The sequence below is a fragment of the Trichoderma aggressivum genome (genome assembly GCF_033847375.1).
Source record: "Trichoderma aggressivum f. europaeum strain CBS 100526 chromosome Unknown scaffold_024, whole genome shotgun sequence".
NCBI classification, from domain to species: Eukaryota; Fungi; Ascomycota; class Sordariomycetes; order Hypocreales; family Hypocreaceae; genus Trichoderma; species Trichoderma aggressivum.
In genome coordinates this window covers 482,363-499,969 of record NW_026946390.1, presented here as the reverse complement: position 1 = coordinate 499,969, position 17,607 = coordinate 482,363, and the positions used below count along the sequence as shown (strand labels likewise).

Sequence of the window (17,607 nt, the reverse complement as noted above, 5' to 3'; positions counted from 1 at the left end):
GGCAAATTTCTAAGCACTGAATAGACTCGCAAGTGTAACTAATAGTGAGGCACCTTTAGCGCTTGTAGCCATAGATTCACAATGCTTAGAAACCCTTCTCCCAGGATGAAACCCTGTATACAAGATCAGCGAGGCGTAAATCGTGCCAAAGTACAAGCAGGGCCTTACCGATGCAATGATGATTAAAGGCGTAGTTGACTGTTTTCGTACGCTGAGCCAATACCAGCTAACAATACCCCCAATGGCTCGGGCCAGCGTAAATGAGGGCACGTTGTACATGCCTTGATGTATCTGTTAAATGAAGCCCTTCTTTGCCGGAGACACTCAAGATTTACTCACCGACTGCTACAGCAATGCCTCCCGGTATCCAAGAGCGCCATGGCCTCCCAACAGACAGGGTCCGCGCAAGAGTGGTCACGGCAAAGAGAACTCCAGCACCGGTTGCCCATTCCTTGGCCATATATGGCAATCCTTGCCCGGTCACAAGCCTAGCCGTGAATATCCAGACGTAGGCTGTTGGAACCTGGAAAAGTTTGCCGGGGATCTCGTACACCCTGCCATCAGTAACAATATGAGTCAGTGAAAAGACGTAAAATATATATAGGCTCCAAAGCCCACTATTCATGTTAGGGACTTACGCTGTGTAAATGCGATATGCGAAGGCAGAGAACACAGCACCAAAAGTAGCGCCTATGAGTTGTCCCCAGAATTGTGCTTTGGGGGCAGCTCCAAGAAGATGGCCAGTCTTCAAATCTTGCATTAGGTCACCCGCTTGCAATGCGCCCTATTATGATGTTAGGAGAACACGATATATGTATGAGGCTTCTCATTTTCTAGAGCAACTTACAGCTTCCGACTAAAAGTAATTCCAGTAATTAGTAAAACTGATAGGAAACGAGGGGAGGCATAAAGCAGAAGTTGACTTACAATGGCACCAGCGACTAGATTGATAAGAACGCTCGATTTGTTAGACTGCGGGATAATTAAAGCAAAGAACAACTGTGCAAGCTTGCTAATGCCAGACACTGGGTTGAGGTCGGTTTCTCCAAGGGCCCTGACGCCCATGATACTCAAGACCAGGGCCATGAGCACAGCAATGACAATCGCGTAAAGAGGCACCAGATGGCCAAACACGATTTGTGTAGACAGGACGCAGACCAATATAGATGCGAGAAGCCCCCAGAAAACAACTTTGTTGTGAATCTGTTGGTCAGTCGGGGCATCGTCCAGTCCACGATCCTCTGCCTGGGCAGGAGAAGTTTGGTCATCTTCACCACCATGTTCTTGTTCTTCTTCCTCTTGAGCTTCACTGGGAATGGGAGAATATTGATGAGAGGTTCTAAACAAAGAGGCAATCCTGCTGTGTCGAAAACGGCGCTGTAATACTGCCAGGGCTGGAAGAGCATGGGTGGTGAAAACGGGGCGGAGGGCAATATAGGCTAGACTGACAACAGCGTCAACAAGCATAATAGCCAACGACACCCAGACGATCCAGCCTTTACTACCGTTTTCCCAATCATCTACCGGCCCAGGAGCCCAGCCCTTCACCTTGGCCAGCGGGCTAAGAACGCCCCAGCCAATAATTGCGCCGAGCGTCATGTGGAGCGTTGTCTCGGTCCCCATGATGATGCCTTGTCCCACATACGCAAGACTTGGGTTCAAGGTCCAAAGCCAAGTAGAGGCGGCGACGGTGCCGAATACCGGGAGGTCTCTCAAAATAGGCAAGAAATAGTTGCAAATGGTGAAGATGCCGGAAACAAGGAAACTGAGGAGCAAAAGCCTCATGTTGTACGCCCAGTCCAAGTCCTTTGAGACTTCTGGTTCTCCCTCTTCCTCTTCAGCGTCTTCTACCAGTGCGGATTCATCATCTTTGGCTGCAAGACTGGCGAATCCGCCTTTAGTGGCGGCATCTAGCTCTTGGGGAGAAGACTTTTGCCCTCGACTGTGGAGAACGCGGATGAGCACTGCGGTGCTGAAGCCGCTGGGGAATCTAAGTCGTTCTCTGATGATGACTTGATGGCGCCTTAGGTCACACACACACACACATTCTTATCTCAGCCAACTCGCGTTCTCACTTGAATTCGTTATAGAGCAAAAGCACACTTACAAGGGGACGGCAAAGACGACGCCAAAATAGCAAAGACCCAGCGACCATATGATGAGCTGCCATGTGCTCAGTGATAAGGGCCCTTGCTCATTAGGTTCTAATAAGTAGTTCATCGCGGGAATCTATATGCCATCTGATCAGCATGAGAAATTCAACGAGTTATGAGAGGTGAATGCTTACAACTCCGACAAAGCCACACCCAAGGGGCATAATGGCCATGCCGCCGGCAACGCTCTGAACCAACACATTCTCCACCGGACTGAACGGGAAGCGCAAGTGAGGCTTGAGCAGCTTGAAGACGGCAAATCCCATGAGACTCGACGGCATCGACATGATGGAGACCCAGCCTGTCTGCAGGCCAAAGTACATGTTGGCGGCGCATATGATGGTGCCAACAGCAAGGCCGGCAGCCACACCGCGAACGGTGAAGCTGCGCCCTTGGGGGGACGGAGAAGCCATTGTTAGGGGGCTGTTGGCGCTATATGCATTTGGAGTCTGTCGGGATGCTAAACCAGTTAGTTAGTCAACCGCTAACTGCTGTAGCCCGATCGTGATGATGAATCCGGTGCTTTTCTTCCACCCTTTCGTGAGCTTGTAAGATCAGATGCAAGCTCAAAGGGTGCACAGCTTATAAGGAACTGCTCGGCTTTGAGTGGCTCCTGAATATTACTAATTTGAAGATACATGCAAGGGCGCGCGCACTAGCGCGTCGACCAATAATCGTGCCGAGAGAGCTTTATGCTGTATTACACCATCGTCTACATGTGTCCATGTTGTCCCTCAGCTTCGTTGAATTAAAATATAGACCTGGAGGAATTTATACAGCTTATGGATAGACTCCGAATTGAGGCTTAATAACCATTTGATGCGACCCCATTTGACCTCTATTTTCCGTTCAAAGTGGGATTCCTCAAGACAGGCCATTCAGTATAGCTGCATAAACGGTATATGTGATATACAAAGCCGTGTCTACTTTATACCCCTTGCGCCTGACATACGACCATTGAGCTGTGCATCTATTGAACCTTTTTGCCCTGGTGCTGGCCGTCATCTATCCTCTGTAAATACGGAATGGATGTCAACAGCCTCGGCCAAACGAGTATATACTTGCTGTCTTGTCCGTCCAGGCATTGCCGCAACCAGATGCCCCAGATGATGTAATAGTACGCTATAAGTCTCGTCAGCAAGTATGAATACAAATTGAACGGAGAAAGCAAGTCATGAATATGAGGGAGCGCTTAAGCAGTCGATATTTACCTCCTATCGAATCAAGTTAGCTACGTAGTCCTTCAACAAGGATCACGATCTCAGGAGAGGAAGCTGCTCTATTTACCTAACCCTGTCATCAGGTGCCACCAAGCGTGGCCCTCCAGCAGGACGGCCCAGGGAAGGCCAACTGCGTGTCTCCATTGTCGCACTTGGGAACAGAAAACATTGTCGAGATTCCAGATTAGGAAGCCTCCAAGGAAAATGCTGAGGCCTTTGCACACTGTTAGCTAATTGCACATTGCAATCTGATCCAAGCCATCAACTTGACGAACCAGTAGCCACCATAGTCCACATTGTATTGAGCACGTAGGACGCCTTTTCTGGATCGCGGGCACTCAATACAGGTCGCAACTGCGACTCCATTACCCACATGCTTCGGAAAACAATAGTTGCCGTAAGTGCAGCATAAGCGGTTTGGTGGAAGATGGGATCCTTGGTGATGTGATAATAAACCTGGGCTGCTATTAGTATGCAACTTCTATAGTAAGAGGTTCTCATGCACTCATTTAAAGGTATCAACATGAAGTTCTTACCGTAATCGACCCAGCAAGCGAGAGTAGACTAATGCCTAGGAGAGCTGAGAACGTCTTCGAACGTGAATACGAGAAGCTTGCATGCATCATCAGGCATGTAGTGTATATCATGGATAGCTCATCGACCAATTGCATTGGATCTCAACGTCCGGCCGTTAGCTTCTCATCAACTATGCCGGGAACAGCATCACCATGAGCACAGAACTTACATTTCAGTGTCGTGTGAAAGAGGATGGATCCTAACCCGACGACCATGTACCCGATATAAGAAATCAGGAAGATTGAAGGGTGTCCCTGCTGTACGCAGTTTATGATCCCTCTTACTCCAAGCCACATGAAGATTGCATTTGTAACTGTCTGCCGCCGTGTCAATACAAAGACATGTTTGAAAGGTAACTTCTTGCCTATACTTACATTGCAAAACTCGGCGCAGTATGACGACAATGCATAGTCCTTTTTGAGATTCAGCATTTTGCAAGATAAAAAATTGGTACAATTTCGCTCACTTACCTCTTCGCAGAAGTTGAGCGTTGACGTCTGCTCTCCCCAGAATCCGTGGCCGGGATTGGCGGTTGGATAAGGAATCCAAATCGCCGTGCGAAATGCGGATAACGCCATGTTGATGCTATTCAGAGGTAATTTTTCTTAAAAATACAGAGAAACTCTATAGAATGTTCAAATTACAAATATGTTCGGAAGAGAAGGGAAAAGATATGATGAGAGAATTTGTTGTTGTTGTTGTTGTTGTTGTATTGCTTTGCGCCTGTGACCACTAATTAATTAGGCTGCTAGGTGTAGTAGGGGGCGTGCTAGGCTAATTAGTAAAAGGGAGAGCTAATTATAATATAATAATTACATAAGGAATTTCCTTAATAGCTATTAGACTATATTAATAATTAGTTAGTTAGTACCCTTATTTCCCTATGTTTTTATAAGCCTATAGGGTAATATATATTATATAAGAGAATATATATTTTTTATAAAAGTATAAAAAGGGATTTAAGTTACTAATTATTTTTATTTTTATTTTAATTATTTAGTATATTAATATATAACTAGCTTTTTATTATATTTTACTTTATTTATAAAATAAAAAGAAGAAAATATAAAAAGTTTATAAGTAGTTTATAGTATTATATACCTTAGTTAAGGTTTTTTTATATTTTTTTTTTTTTTAAATAAAAGCTATTTATAATAGATTTTCTAAAAGAAGCTTAATATAAATAAAAGTTAAATAAACTTTTTAAACTTTTTTTTAATTATTATAAAGGTTAATTACTTATTTTATAATTATTAATTATACCTAAGATAATTAAAAACCTTATAGTAATAAAAAAAGTAATTAAGAGTTTTCTAACGCTTATATAAGTAATTTAGGTTTATATTAATATAGTTAAACTATTTATAATATAAAGTAAAGTTTTTATAACTTAACTTTATAGTTAGTAATTAATAAAATAAGGGTTAAGAAAGTATAAGCTTACTAAGTAGTTTAATTAAGATAGGTAAGTTTAGGTTTTTATATAAAGAAAGCGCTAAGGTTTTTTACTATATTTATAATATATTTATAAGTATTTATTAAGCTTATTATTTAATAAAGGCAAGGGAGGTTAAGGGAGAACTTACTTAAGGTAGTATAATACTTATTTTAGTAAATTTATTAGCCCTTTTGTTTTTAAGTATATTACTATAGCTAAGGGCTTATTTTAGGGTTATTAAAACCTTAGTTATATTATATTAATAGTTAAAAAAAATAGCTTATAAGAATTTAAGGAAAGTATTTTAAAAATCTATAATTACTAATATATTATTAATATAAGAATAAAATATTAAACTAGCTAGGGCTTTTTTTATAGTAATTTAAAGTTTTTTATTAACTTTAACTACCTTTATATTAAAAACCTTTACTTAATTAAGTTAATTATATTTTTTTATAAATATTTTAGTACCTTATACTATAGTATATTTATAACTAAATATATTATTTTTATTTATTAAGTTATTAAAAAAGATTATAATAGCGTTAGAAAAGAGGGCCTATTACTATATTATAAATTATTTAATAATATAATTTTTATTAAGTTTTTTTATTATTTTAAGGGAAAATAAAGTAGGGGAGGGTTTAAGTAGCTTTAAGTATAAAGTATAAGGGAGAAGTATAAAAGTTTATTAAAGCCTAAAGGGGAATATTTTAAGATTTTTTAATAAAAACTTTTTAATTATATTTTTATAAATTAACTTTTTTAAGTATTTATTAATTATTATATTTAGTAAATACTTAATTAAAAAGTATAGTTAATTTAGTAATTATAAATATATTATAAAAAAAAGCTTATAAACTTATAAAAGTTATTTAATTAATAATATAATACTTTTATAATAGTATATACTACCTAAAGTTATTTTTTAAACTAAAAGGATTAATCTTAGGCCTTATTAAATAGCTTTATTTATAACTTATATATTTATTTTTATTCTAGCTAGTATTATATACTAGGGATTTTATATAAAGGAAGTATTTAAGCTACTAAATTATATTTTAAATTTATAATAAAAAATAAGTTTTATATAGGCTTTTATACTTTAGTATATTATAATAAGAAGTAGGCTACTTTTAATATTAACTAAGTTAAAAAGATATTTTATAAGTTAATAAGCTTTCTTAGCCTATAGTTTTATATATATTTTAAAAGTAAAGTAATAGTTTAAGAAAACCCTTAGTTAATATATTACCTTAATTACTATTTTTAATTTTATTTAATATATTATTAATAAATTACTTTTATAATTATAAAAAAAGTATATAACTTTAGTTTTTACTAAGTTAAAACTAATTTTATTTTTATTACTTTATTTCTTTAGAAATTAAAAAGTAATAGTAACTTTAGTAATATTTTCCTATAGGCTTTTTTTTATAAATAAAAGGCTAGTATTATTTATATACCCTAGCTAAAGTATATTAATAATAACCTTATATAATAATTATATATATAAAAGAAAAAGAATTAAGAAAATAAAAAATCTTTATAAAAGGCTATATTTTAAAGGTTTTAATAAAAAAAGGAAGTCCTATAGCTTAATATTAGTAAACTTTTTACTTATAAAGAATTTTACTTAGTAAATAAGTAAAACTAATTAGCTTTACTTCCTTAGTTATTTAATAAGCTTATTCTATAGTATTATATTAAAGGCCTTTATTATATTAATAATAATAAAGGTTATAGAAAATCTCTATAATAAGGTAAGCTTAATATAATAGGTAAGGATAATTATAAGATTAATAGTTAATTTTTTAAAAAGGGCCCCTACTTAGTTAAAATAAAAGATTTAATATTATATAATAGTATAGGCTAGCTTATAAGTAATAAGTTTTTTTAATTTTTTATTTAAGTAGTTAAGTAGGGAAATAAGGTATTAAATATAGGGTATAAAAAAGTTATATTTTTTAAGCTTTAGGATTATAATAACTTAAGTATTTTTAAAAAGCTTTAGGTAATAGCTAATAGTTAAATATCTTTTATATAAGAGTTTAATAATAGGATTTATAGCTAGCTAAATAGTTTTTAATATATAAATTATAATATTATTAGCCCTTAGGAAAATATTATTAATTTTAGTAATATAATTTTTAGCCTTCTTAAGTAAAATAATTAGCTTTAGTAAAATAGTTTTTATTACCACAGGCTTTTATTATAAATTTAAAATATTATTTTTAATTAATCTCTTTTTTAAAATAAAGCTTTAGAGTAAGGTAGTTTTTTTTTTTTTTATTATTACTATAGTTTTATTAAATTCTAAGGGAGAGGGGTTAAAAGTAGTATTTTAGTATATATTACTAAATAAGTTTAAAAATATCCCTAAGGGCCTTAATATTATTTATATATACCCTAGAGTTAGCTTTTTTAACTATTTTAATAATATTTTAAAAGTTAACTTAGGCCTATTATATTAGTTTAAAGTAATTTATTAAAAAGGCTTTTTATATAGTAAGAAGGAAGAAGTATTTCTTTAAGTATTTTTTAGTTTATTATATCTTACTATTAAGGAAACTTTTAAATAAGTAGTTAGTAACTTTAATTACTTAATATAAAAGTATAATAAGCTTTTAGGCTAGGTAGTTAAGTTTCTAAGGGGTTTTAGCCTTTTTTAGGAGAAATAAAGTATTAAAAAGTAATATAAAAAAAAAGTAATTAAACTTATCCTTTATTATAATTATTCTTTACTTATCCCTTTTATATAACTAAAGCCTTATAAAAATAATAGTAATAAGGGTAAAGTAGTTAAAACTTATCTTTAAGTATTTTTTAATTAATATAATAATATAAGGGATATTACTATAAACTAAGTTTATAGTATTACTTAGTCTATAAGTAGGGATATTTATTTTATTTAGTAATATAAGGCTATATTCTTAGGCTTATTTAATTAAGTAATATTTCTTAAATATTTTTAAGCGTAAGATTTATTAATTATAGTATTTAGTGTTAAAGTCCTTAGTTATTAAAATTTTAGTAAGGGGTTATTATTAAAGTAAAGTATTAAAAGCTTTTATAAAGTTTTATTTTTTATAAATATTAATAATTATAATATTATTAACTTTTACTTATATAATATTTCTTAAGATTATAAGGGTAAGTTAGTTTATAAGTAAATTAAGGGATTTTTTAATATATATAATAGCCTTAGGCCTAGTCTCTTAGGTTTAGTATAAAACTAAGGAGTAAGTATAATAAAGTAAATATAATTTTATTATATAATAATTACTTTTATATTATATTTATAGTTTTTATAAAATAATAATATTTACTTTTTTAATTTTAGTAAGTTAAAGGGTAGTAAGGTATATTATTTTTTATTTTTCTATATTAACTTAAAAAATCTAAAAAATTTTTAGTTTTTATAAGTATTTATATTAAGGACTAGTTATAAAAGGATTCTTAAGTTTAAACTTAAGCCTACTTCTAAGACTTTTTATTATAAAGTTTAAATTAGTAAAAGCCTTTGCCTTTAGTAAAAGGAGTAGCTTTAACTAATATTATAGTAGTTAAAGAGAGTATTAAAGTAAATTTTAATAAGGTTTTTTAAGGGGCTTAATTCTAGGGGGTAAGTATTATATTTTCTTAGGTTTTTTATTTATAAAAATAAAAGCTAATATTTTATATTATTTTATAATTAGTAATAATAAGTTTTTAAATAATATTATTAACTTTTTTTAGCTTTATTAAATAAAAAAAGTAGTTAAGTAAGTAAGAGCTAAGGTAGTTAATATATTAAGTATTATTTAAGTATTTTTTTTTTAAATAGCTAGGCTTACTATAGTTTTTATAATATTATTTACAGGGGTAATAATATTAAAAGTAAAAGTTTTAGTATTTATTATATTACTAAAAAGGGTAGGTTTTTATAATAAAAGTAATAGTATTAAATTTTTAAAGTCTTTAATAATAAGTAGTTAAGCTTTTAAAGAAGATAATTAAGGTATAATTATAAAAGCTAAGGGAGTTATACTTACTTTTTATAATCCTTATAAATACTTAGTTAATTTAAAAAGTAATTTTTTTTTAAAGTATTTTATTATATTTAGTTTTAAAAAAAACCTTTTTATTATAGGCTTATAAAGTAGTTAAAATATTCTAAAAAATATAAAAATACTAAGTTTCTTTAAGGTTAATGCCTATAACCTTAATATTTTTACCTTAGGTATTTACTATAATAGTAATTTTATCTTAAGTAATATTATTTATTATTTAAATAACTTAGCTTATATTTATTTAAGAAGCGGAAAGTAGTTTTAAAATATTAATATTAGTAAGTTTAATAATAATATACTTAATTATAAAGCTAGTTTTAGTTTAAAACAGGGCTTATTTATTAATATATAAAAGAACCCTAAGGTTATTATTTTTATATTTAATTAAAATAGTTAAGTAAGGTATTTTAGTAATTTTATTAGTTAAGTTAAAATAAGTTATAAAAGTCTTATTAATTATATTAATAATCTTTAAGGTATATATTTAAGGCAGGGCGGGGTTAAGTATTAATAAAGGCAGGGTTAAGCTATTATTTAATATAGTTTTTTAAAAAGAAAGGAAATATTAAATAAGCTAGGTAGTAAAGTTTTTTTTAATATAATTATTAAATTAAGTAATAGCTTTTTTAAAAGTAAAGCTAAGGGTTTAAAAAATATAAAGTTTTATTTATTATTAATTAAAAAAGTTAAATAAAATATTCTTAATAATATTAGTAAAAATATTTATAAAAAGTTTATAAAAGGAATTATAATTTATTTTAGTTTATTAAGTACTTTTTAAAAACTTATTAAGGTTATATATAAAATTAATTAAGGGAGTATTATATAATAAAAGAGAAATATTAATTAGTAATAATACTTTTTAAAAAAAAGTAGTATAAGTATAATAAAGAGTCCCTAGATTTTAAGGCCCTTAAGGGGTTTAAGGTAGGTCTTTTACTACCTAAATATAAGGTAATACTATTGCGGGCAGAGGAGTTTTTCTTAATTAGGCGTCTGTTAGTGTTTTAGGTATAATATCCGCAGGCTGCCTAACAGCAGTTGCATAGATGTGTTATTGTAAGAGGAAGGTTGTATAATAAGAGAACCAAGAGCCATATACTTGTACCAGGTAGTAGTAGAAGATTCCGTCCTACCCGCTGCCGATCCCAGTGGGGCGATAGGACGATTGAACGAGTACCTGTTAGTGCCGAATTTGGTACTTTCACTTGCGCCCCGCCAAGGCGCTTGCCAACACTTGTCGTTGGGCTCCATCCAATGTTTATGGTACATTTGAATGACGGGATGTGCTCAGCAGAGTCAGAAGAAGGGAGAAACAATCATCTGGCATTCGGCATTGTCATTACGGATTTTATCGTTAGGCCATCTTTAAATCAAAAGCCATCAGGTGACGGGCCTTTTCAATCTGCTTCAGTCTCGCCTACAGGCTTGGGCAAATATAAACTCGTGCCTACCAAGGTACCTGGTACCTCTGACAGTTTGTTGTTGTTGTGACGCATGCGCTGGATGACAGGGATCCAAACCACTATAGCCTTACCTTTGACAGGGCATTCTATCCATCGCATTTGCAACGCCTTTTTGCACTCGTGGCTCTGCCCAATGACATAAACTCCTTGTCGCGATGCTTTAGCCATGGATTAATGCCATAGAGAATCCTCGGTCTCGAGTAAGTCGCCGCATTTTTATGATCAATCTAAGCTAAATCTCATCTCTTGGCAGTGGCATCTGTGCAATCTTCATACGACAATGGCTCTGAGCCGGATAGTGTTCGCGTATCGCCCAGTCGCGTTCTTCCCGGCAAAGAGCCATATTATTCGAATCGAGGTACGGCGCTGCGACATTTTCTCATGCTCGCTCGTGAACTAACAGTTTAGACATCGCTGTGCTCCACGCCGTCATCGCAGCCGCCCAGGAGAAGCTCGACCACGCTGCAGGCCCAAAACCGCTACCCGCCGCGGCGCTGTTCAGCGCATATGACGAGGTTCTCCCTCAACATGGCGTCGATCCAGACTCTGATCACCATCTCTCGGCTTTCGTATTCAGGATCAGTGGCGAAGAGGGTGGTGGAAGCCTGCTGGACAAGTTTCAATCAATCCTCGCCCGCATAGGCATCGTACTCGAATTCAGCGACGACTCCCTTACCTCTCCGCATGGCTACCCCGAGCATCCTCTGTCTCCAAATCCGATAGATACTGGCCACTGGTATCCCGACGACCTCCCCATCAAAGAAGACGATGATTTTCCTCAGATGAGACCCCGGGCTTACAGCGCGACTTCTCTGGACAACGACTCTGCCCCATCAAAAAACCGAGCCCAAGAATCAAAGAGACATAAGCTTGAAAAAGATGATATCCACCATGTTCACGCAGAGGCAGAGGTGTACCCTTCGGCCCGGATCTCGACAACCGCCACACGACACCTCGATCCATATCATTACTATCCGAGCCCGTTGTTCGATCACTTGCCTCTTGATTCCCGCGCTGTTGGCGCCGGTGCTCCTGACGACGACGCAAAAGTACGCCCATTGGCGCCACAAACCGACATTCCCCATCATCCTTTAAAACAAAATTCGAAACGAAATAATTCGGCCCCAGGGTCACATGAACCTCCTGGATCTATCAAAGATCAAGACCAAGATCACCAGTTTAGTGATCGAGGAGAGAACGAAAAGAAATTTCAAACGACTGCAATACCAGACAAACGAAATACCTCCGCAAAGACGATCGAAAGAAGTCAAAGTAACGGCAAAATTGACGGCATAGATACGCCAGCGTCTCCCGACTATATACCCAAAGATGCTCCCTTAGCATTGCCTTTACTACAGGGGGGTCCTCCACCAGCCTTTCATTCGCTGAATGAGACCACCTTGTCGCGACAACAACAAGAACAGCTGCTTACAAGAGCGACTCGAGCTCGCGAGATTTACCTAGCAAGCAAAGTGTTCAACCATTGGGCGGACAGAACCGCAGGGCGACTTGAGCGGGAAGGCGTAGCCAGAAGACATATGATTCGTTTTCGCTGTTTCCAGGGCTGGAGCTGTGCGCCAAGTTTGCGATTCCCGGTTGTCGATCAGCTGAAAGCTCTCACAGCCGTCCAGAAACTACAACGTGCTGTGTCATATCAAGAAGAGCAACTCCGTCTTGCGGCATCAGCTATCTCTCAAAGCCATCGTGCTAGGATTGCTTCGCGTGTCTATGATCAATGGTGCTCACATCTGATATCACTCGCCTGCCGTCGGAAAATGAACAAGAGGTCAAAACAAAGTGCGCTTTTGGCATGGAAATCAAGTACTTCCAGCAATGTCATCAAGAGCCAAGCTATTCGCAGATTTAATAAGCGTGAAGGCGTTATTACCACACTGTCTAAATTACAAGACCACGCAGTGCTGAATAGTCGTCAATCTCACACAGCTAGACAGATAGGGTCGCTCCAGCTGCTGTTTGGCTACCTTACTGAATGGAGAGATCAGCTCGAGGTCAAATCGCGATCATCAGCCTATTGCGTCAGGACGTCCATTTCAACGATTAGCCGAACCTTCCAAAATTGGAATCTATTGGTACGAGTGCAAGCATTTCGATGGAATGCAGATTTCATATCCGTAACACGAGCTCTTGAAAGCTGGCGAAGGCACTATATACAAGAAGAGTGGAGGCGAAACATGACTGCGAATCATCTGAAGTCATACCAGATATCAAACGCCCTACACATCCTACAACGGTCCAGCAGCCTCGAAGCGCAGCGGTCGCACCTAAGCAGCCGAGCTAGGCTGTTCATTGTCACAACACAGATATTGCCCGTTGTGGACTCTGCTGTGGAAATGCGAAAAGCCCAGATGAAGGAGTTGATTAGACGCTATTTGATGATGAGATATACGGAGGTCTCTTCCGCAAGGAAAAAGCGAAACTTTTATGAAGCTTTCGATCACTGGCGGGCCATGACAGCTCAGGCCATTTCCGACAATGACGTTGGTATCCTTTACAATTCAAAATACTACTATGGCCAGCTTGACCTCGCCCTAACAAAGTGGAACAGCCAGGCTGGTGAAGACTTGGAAGTTCAGCTGGCTACAAATCGACACTATGCGCAGACCGTGCTAACAACGTGGGCTGATGTTGCCAAGGAGCAAGAGGGGATGGATATGCAATCAGTTGACATCTGGGCCACCCGCAGACAACGGCAGCACCTCAAAGCGTGGTCTATTTCCACACTGCAGCGAAGTGGACAAGCTCATACTGCCACCAAAGTACTGCAAAGAAATTACAGCGAAAAACGACATCGGGCGTTTCAGCATTGGAGACAGTCTTGCGCCGGTGCAGGTGTCGGTCGCTCAGAGCAAGACCTACTAAGATTTACTCCTAAATCTGAGCTCCCTAGTGCCCGTCGCAGCGGTTGGAGGGCACTTTCTGTGCGCCGACATCTCCTGATGGAAAGACAGAATAAACAGGACAGTGCGGCTAGGCCGATGGAAACCCCGACACGCTGGACCGGCATGCCGTTGAACATGTCCTTCCCCATGTCGGCAAAACCATTAGCCTCGTGGCGAGAACTTGATGAAGAATCGGCCACTTCTAGCGATACAGAGGAGGTGGGAATAATGAAATCCCCAAGCAAGCCTCCCTCAAATACAGGACGTATCACTTTGCCGTCTACTACTCCCCGGGGTCCGGTGCCACTACACTTGAATATTAAAGCTATGAGAGCAGAAACATCACCTCAACGTTGGGGCAACGGTGAAACTAAATCGAAACCAAAGCCGGATCTAACTCAAAACACACCTCGTGGACCACAATCGACCCCAAAGCCCAAGTTTGGCAGGTCTCTCAGTGAACTTGGTCGTTCTATACAAGCACCACCATCTAATCCAAACGGGCGATCGGCAATAAGTTACAAGCAGCTGAAGAGTGCATCGCTACATTCAGCTGAGCAACGCTCAAAGGCAGGGCAGTTGTACGACCCCTTCCCAGCAGACAAACAGAGCCCATCTAAAAGGGAAGTCGACATATCGAGCTTTCAAGTTCATAACGACAAGTTACACTGACACCAATAAATGCCGATGTGTACCTGGATTTCACCATGATAGACTTGGTTGGATGGATACCTACCTATATAGTATTTGAAGAGTTTTACAACTGTTAAACTACTAGTGAATTCATTTAATGAAATCATGACTCCACGCTTAAACGAGCACATTTATAATGTGAATACTATGGTGTCTACTTGTAATGTGATAGAATGCAGTCACAAGAAGTGTGCTAACATTTCTCCAATTCTCTTTTTTAAAAAAAAAATTATTAAAAAATAATAATTTGCTAGAAATAAAAGTAGTATTTAATTAATTTATTGCTGAATAAGGAAACTAACTTTAATATTTTTCCCTAACGAGTGGCTTCTGTTTTTCTTATTAAGACATCTCTTATCTAATCCTGCGTTAGGTCGTACCACCGAAATCCTAGCTCGTGCAATATCTCTTCTACCCGCCTTAGTGACGACGCGTCTAGGTGCAAGACGCGATTTACATTTCAGTGCCCACACCGGCGAGTGTAAAAGCTTTTTGTTCGCTTGGTTATCCAACATATCTATCCTCTTTTCATCTGCGTCGTCATTATTTTGCCGTCTTGCAATATGCACCCATGAATAAGGGCCATTGAATGAAAGAGTAAACAAAAAGGGCAACAGCCGCTACCGAAAGAGCTACGTCATGGAGCAGGTTCAGCGCATTCGCAACATGTGGCAGTTTGCCAACTTGTGCCAATGGATATACATCTTTGGTGAAGCTGCCTCAATTGACGATTCGGTTGACATTGAAGTAAGTACTGGGTTCTTTTCCCTTTTGCTTGTGGGTGTATTTTAACTGTTGCCATAGTGTATTGAGGCAGAGTGTCTCAAGCCGAACTCGACGATTCTAAACGATGTTGCATTAGCCCTCCTGAAGATGGTGTCTTCACAACGTGGTCTCACGTTAGTATCCTTCTCTTCATCTGCAATTTCTAGTCTTCTTCAATGCCTTGCGACGGCTAATATCTAATACCCGAATGAAGGCATACATCATTCGATGACCAAGCTCGACGACAGTACATCTTGAAATTACCAGACTCCAATCCATTCGGCAACGAAGACGAGCCAAAGGCCTTTGCTGACCTCGATATATTTACGAAAGTAATCTCAGCCTTTCACTCCCATTCCCACAAGCATTGATATTGACCGAATCTGTAGATCAGAGTGATGCAACAATTCACCCAATGGATCATGATTCGGCCGGAACTCCTTCGGGAGAAAATGAAGGAGCAAAAGGATACAGAGCAAACGACCTGGGTACGCACTACTTCCTTTACGATATTCACATTGTCTAATTCTATTTGCAGCGAATCGAACCTTACGGTTGGGATAGCGACGACCGTACCTACTACGTTCTTGATGACAATCGAGTATATCGCCTGTCAGAAGCCCCTCCGAGCCATAAAGCCGCCAGCTCCAAGCCTGCCCGTCAGCCTCGGCGTTCGGGCAAACGACGACGAATATCCGAAGCAATCGACGACGATATTGCCCCCGTCAGCATTGAGCCCGAGGCCGACTTTGAAGATAGCCATCTAGGGGGTATGGTTTGGGAGTGTGTTGCAGTGACTCTTGAAGAAGTTCAGACCCTCGTTAACAACATGGCCTCATCACGAGATGAAAACGAAAAAATACTCCGAAGACAATTGCGGGATCATCTTGTGCCAATTCTAGAAAAGCAAGAAGAGGATCGAAACCGCCGGAAGTTGAAACGCGAGAAAGAGCTGCAAACGCTCGCCAAGTTGGCTAATGCTAAACGGTCAAGTCGAATTGCGATGAAGGCGGAGCAGCGGCAGCAAGAAGAAACTGCAAAGATTGAGCAAGAGCAGCTCAGAGAAGCAGCCGCAATTCAGCAGCGTGAAGAGCAAAAACGGGAAAAGGTTCAAAGGGAGCTTGAAACGAGACTCGTTTCCAGAGAGCAACGATTGAAGAAAAGAGAGGAGCGTCGCCTGGTCCGCGGCGAGAGCGGTACGCCAGCTTCTGTAGACGAGGGCAGCGAAGCCGCCGCACCAGATGGAACGTCTCAACAATCTCAAACTCAGCTTGAAATCGGTGCGAATCCCTTGGGTACCAAAGAAAAGCAGGAGGAAGAGGAGGGGTGGGTGTTTGATTGCTCATGCGGCTTGTATGGGCAGGTTGATGATGGCAACCACAGCGTTGCCTGTGAACGCTGCAATGTATGGCAGCATAGCAAGTGTCTGGGCATCAGCGAAGCTGCTGCTGATCACCCAGACTTTCATTTCATTTGTGCTTCTTGTCGTCAAAAAGGCACGCATGACGTGGCACCGAAAAGCCTCTCGCCACCCAAGCCTGAAGCCAAGCTTGAAGCCAAGCATGGCGTCGAGCAAACAACTGAGCCCACCGCTGTCAACCTTGAGCCTGCTACTACTATCAAAGTCGAGCTTCCTGTTGTCAGTATTGGGATGAATGCTGTCAACGTCGAGCCCGCTGTCGTTAATACTGAGCCTTCTGCGGCTATTCGCACTGAGCCTGCTGCCGCCATTACTCCTGGACCTGCTGCTGCTATTCACACTGAGCATGTTGATGCGATCCGTACTGAGCCTGCTGCTATGAATAGCGAGCATAGAGCCATCGACACTGGTTCAATCTAGTATCGAACTGCTTTCCGAGAGGCAACGCAACACTTGGAACTGCTGCCTAGCCCATCAACAATCCGTCTGTCTCCATACTCTACAAACAACAAAGAACTTGACAAGATAACGCCACCCTCACTCAAGTCGAGCAGCCCTAGACCAGCTGCCCATGTTGTTCACTAGCGTCAGCACCCAACCGAGAGTCCATTCCTTGAGGATCATCTCGGTTGAAGAGAGATATTCATCATTCTCACAACTTAACTTTTATCAGATATACTTCTCTTAAGTGGTAAACAGTCAACACTCTCAGAAACTTCAGACTTGCCAAGTCAACTCTTGTAAATATGATACGCTTGTTCAAGTACATAACTCGATGCTTTGGAAGATATTTTTAGAGACGCTAGTCTTCACTTGCAACGCCTTCGGGGATACGATGGTTCAAAGGATGCAATTGCTTTGGTTTACACAAGCCGCTTCGAGTTTCAGCCACTCATGTTAGGTTACACAAAACTGCACAAAGAG

The 17,607-nt window shown here is 38.1% G+C and overlaps 3 protein-coding genes across 3 annotated transcripts; 2 read left to right on the top strand and 1 right to left on the bottom strand.

The window, feature by feature from the left end:
- Window positions 1–38: 38 nt before the first annotated feature.
- Triagg1_6310 (uncharacterized protein) lies at window positions 39–4,527 on the bottom strand (the record flags this gene model as incomplete). Its single annotated transcript, XM_062900921.1, has 13 exons — window positions 39–113; window positions 169–281; window positions 340–554; window positions 639–784; window positions 848–856; window positions 928–1,981; window positions 2,108–2,229; window positions 2,288–2,613; window positions 3,441–3,587; window positions 3,649–3,837; window positions 4,119–4,266; window positions 4,324–4,362; window positions 4,420–4,527. 13 exons carry the CDS (start codon window positions 4,525–4,527, stop codon window positions 39–41), a joined length of 2,691 nt encoding a protein of 896 aa, XP_062754856.1.
- A 6,169-nt stretch (window positions 4,528–10,696) lies between these two features.
- Window positions 10,697–14,477, top strand: Triagg1_6309 (uncharacterized protein; the record flags this gene model as incomplete). Its single annotated transcript, XM_062900920.1, has 3 exons — window positions 10,697–10,904; window positions 11,159–11,263; window positions 11,314–14,477. 3 exons carry the CDS (start codon window positions 10,697–10,699, stop codon window positions 14,475–14,477), a joined length of 3,477 nt encoding a protein of 1,158 aa, XP_062754855.1.
- A 660-nt stretch (window positions 14,478–15,137) lies between these two features.
- Window positions 15,138–17,103, top strand: Triagg1_6308 (uncharacterized protein; the record flags this gene model as incomplete). Its single annotated transcript, XM_062900919.1, has 5 exons — window positions 15,138–15,245; window positions 15,303–15,397; window positions 15,478–15,595; window positions 15,653–15,751; window positions 15,802–17,103. The coding sequence occupies 5 exons, from the start codon at window positions 15,138–15,140 to the stop codon at window positions 17,101–17,103; spliced, it is 1,722 nt and encodes a 573-aa protein (XP_062754854.1).
- Window positions 17,104–17,607: the final 504 nt, after the last annotated feature.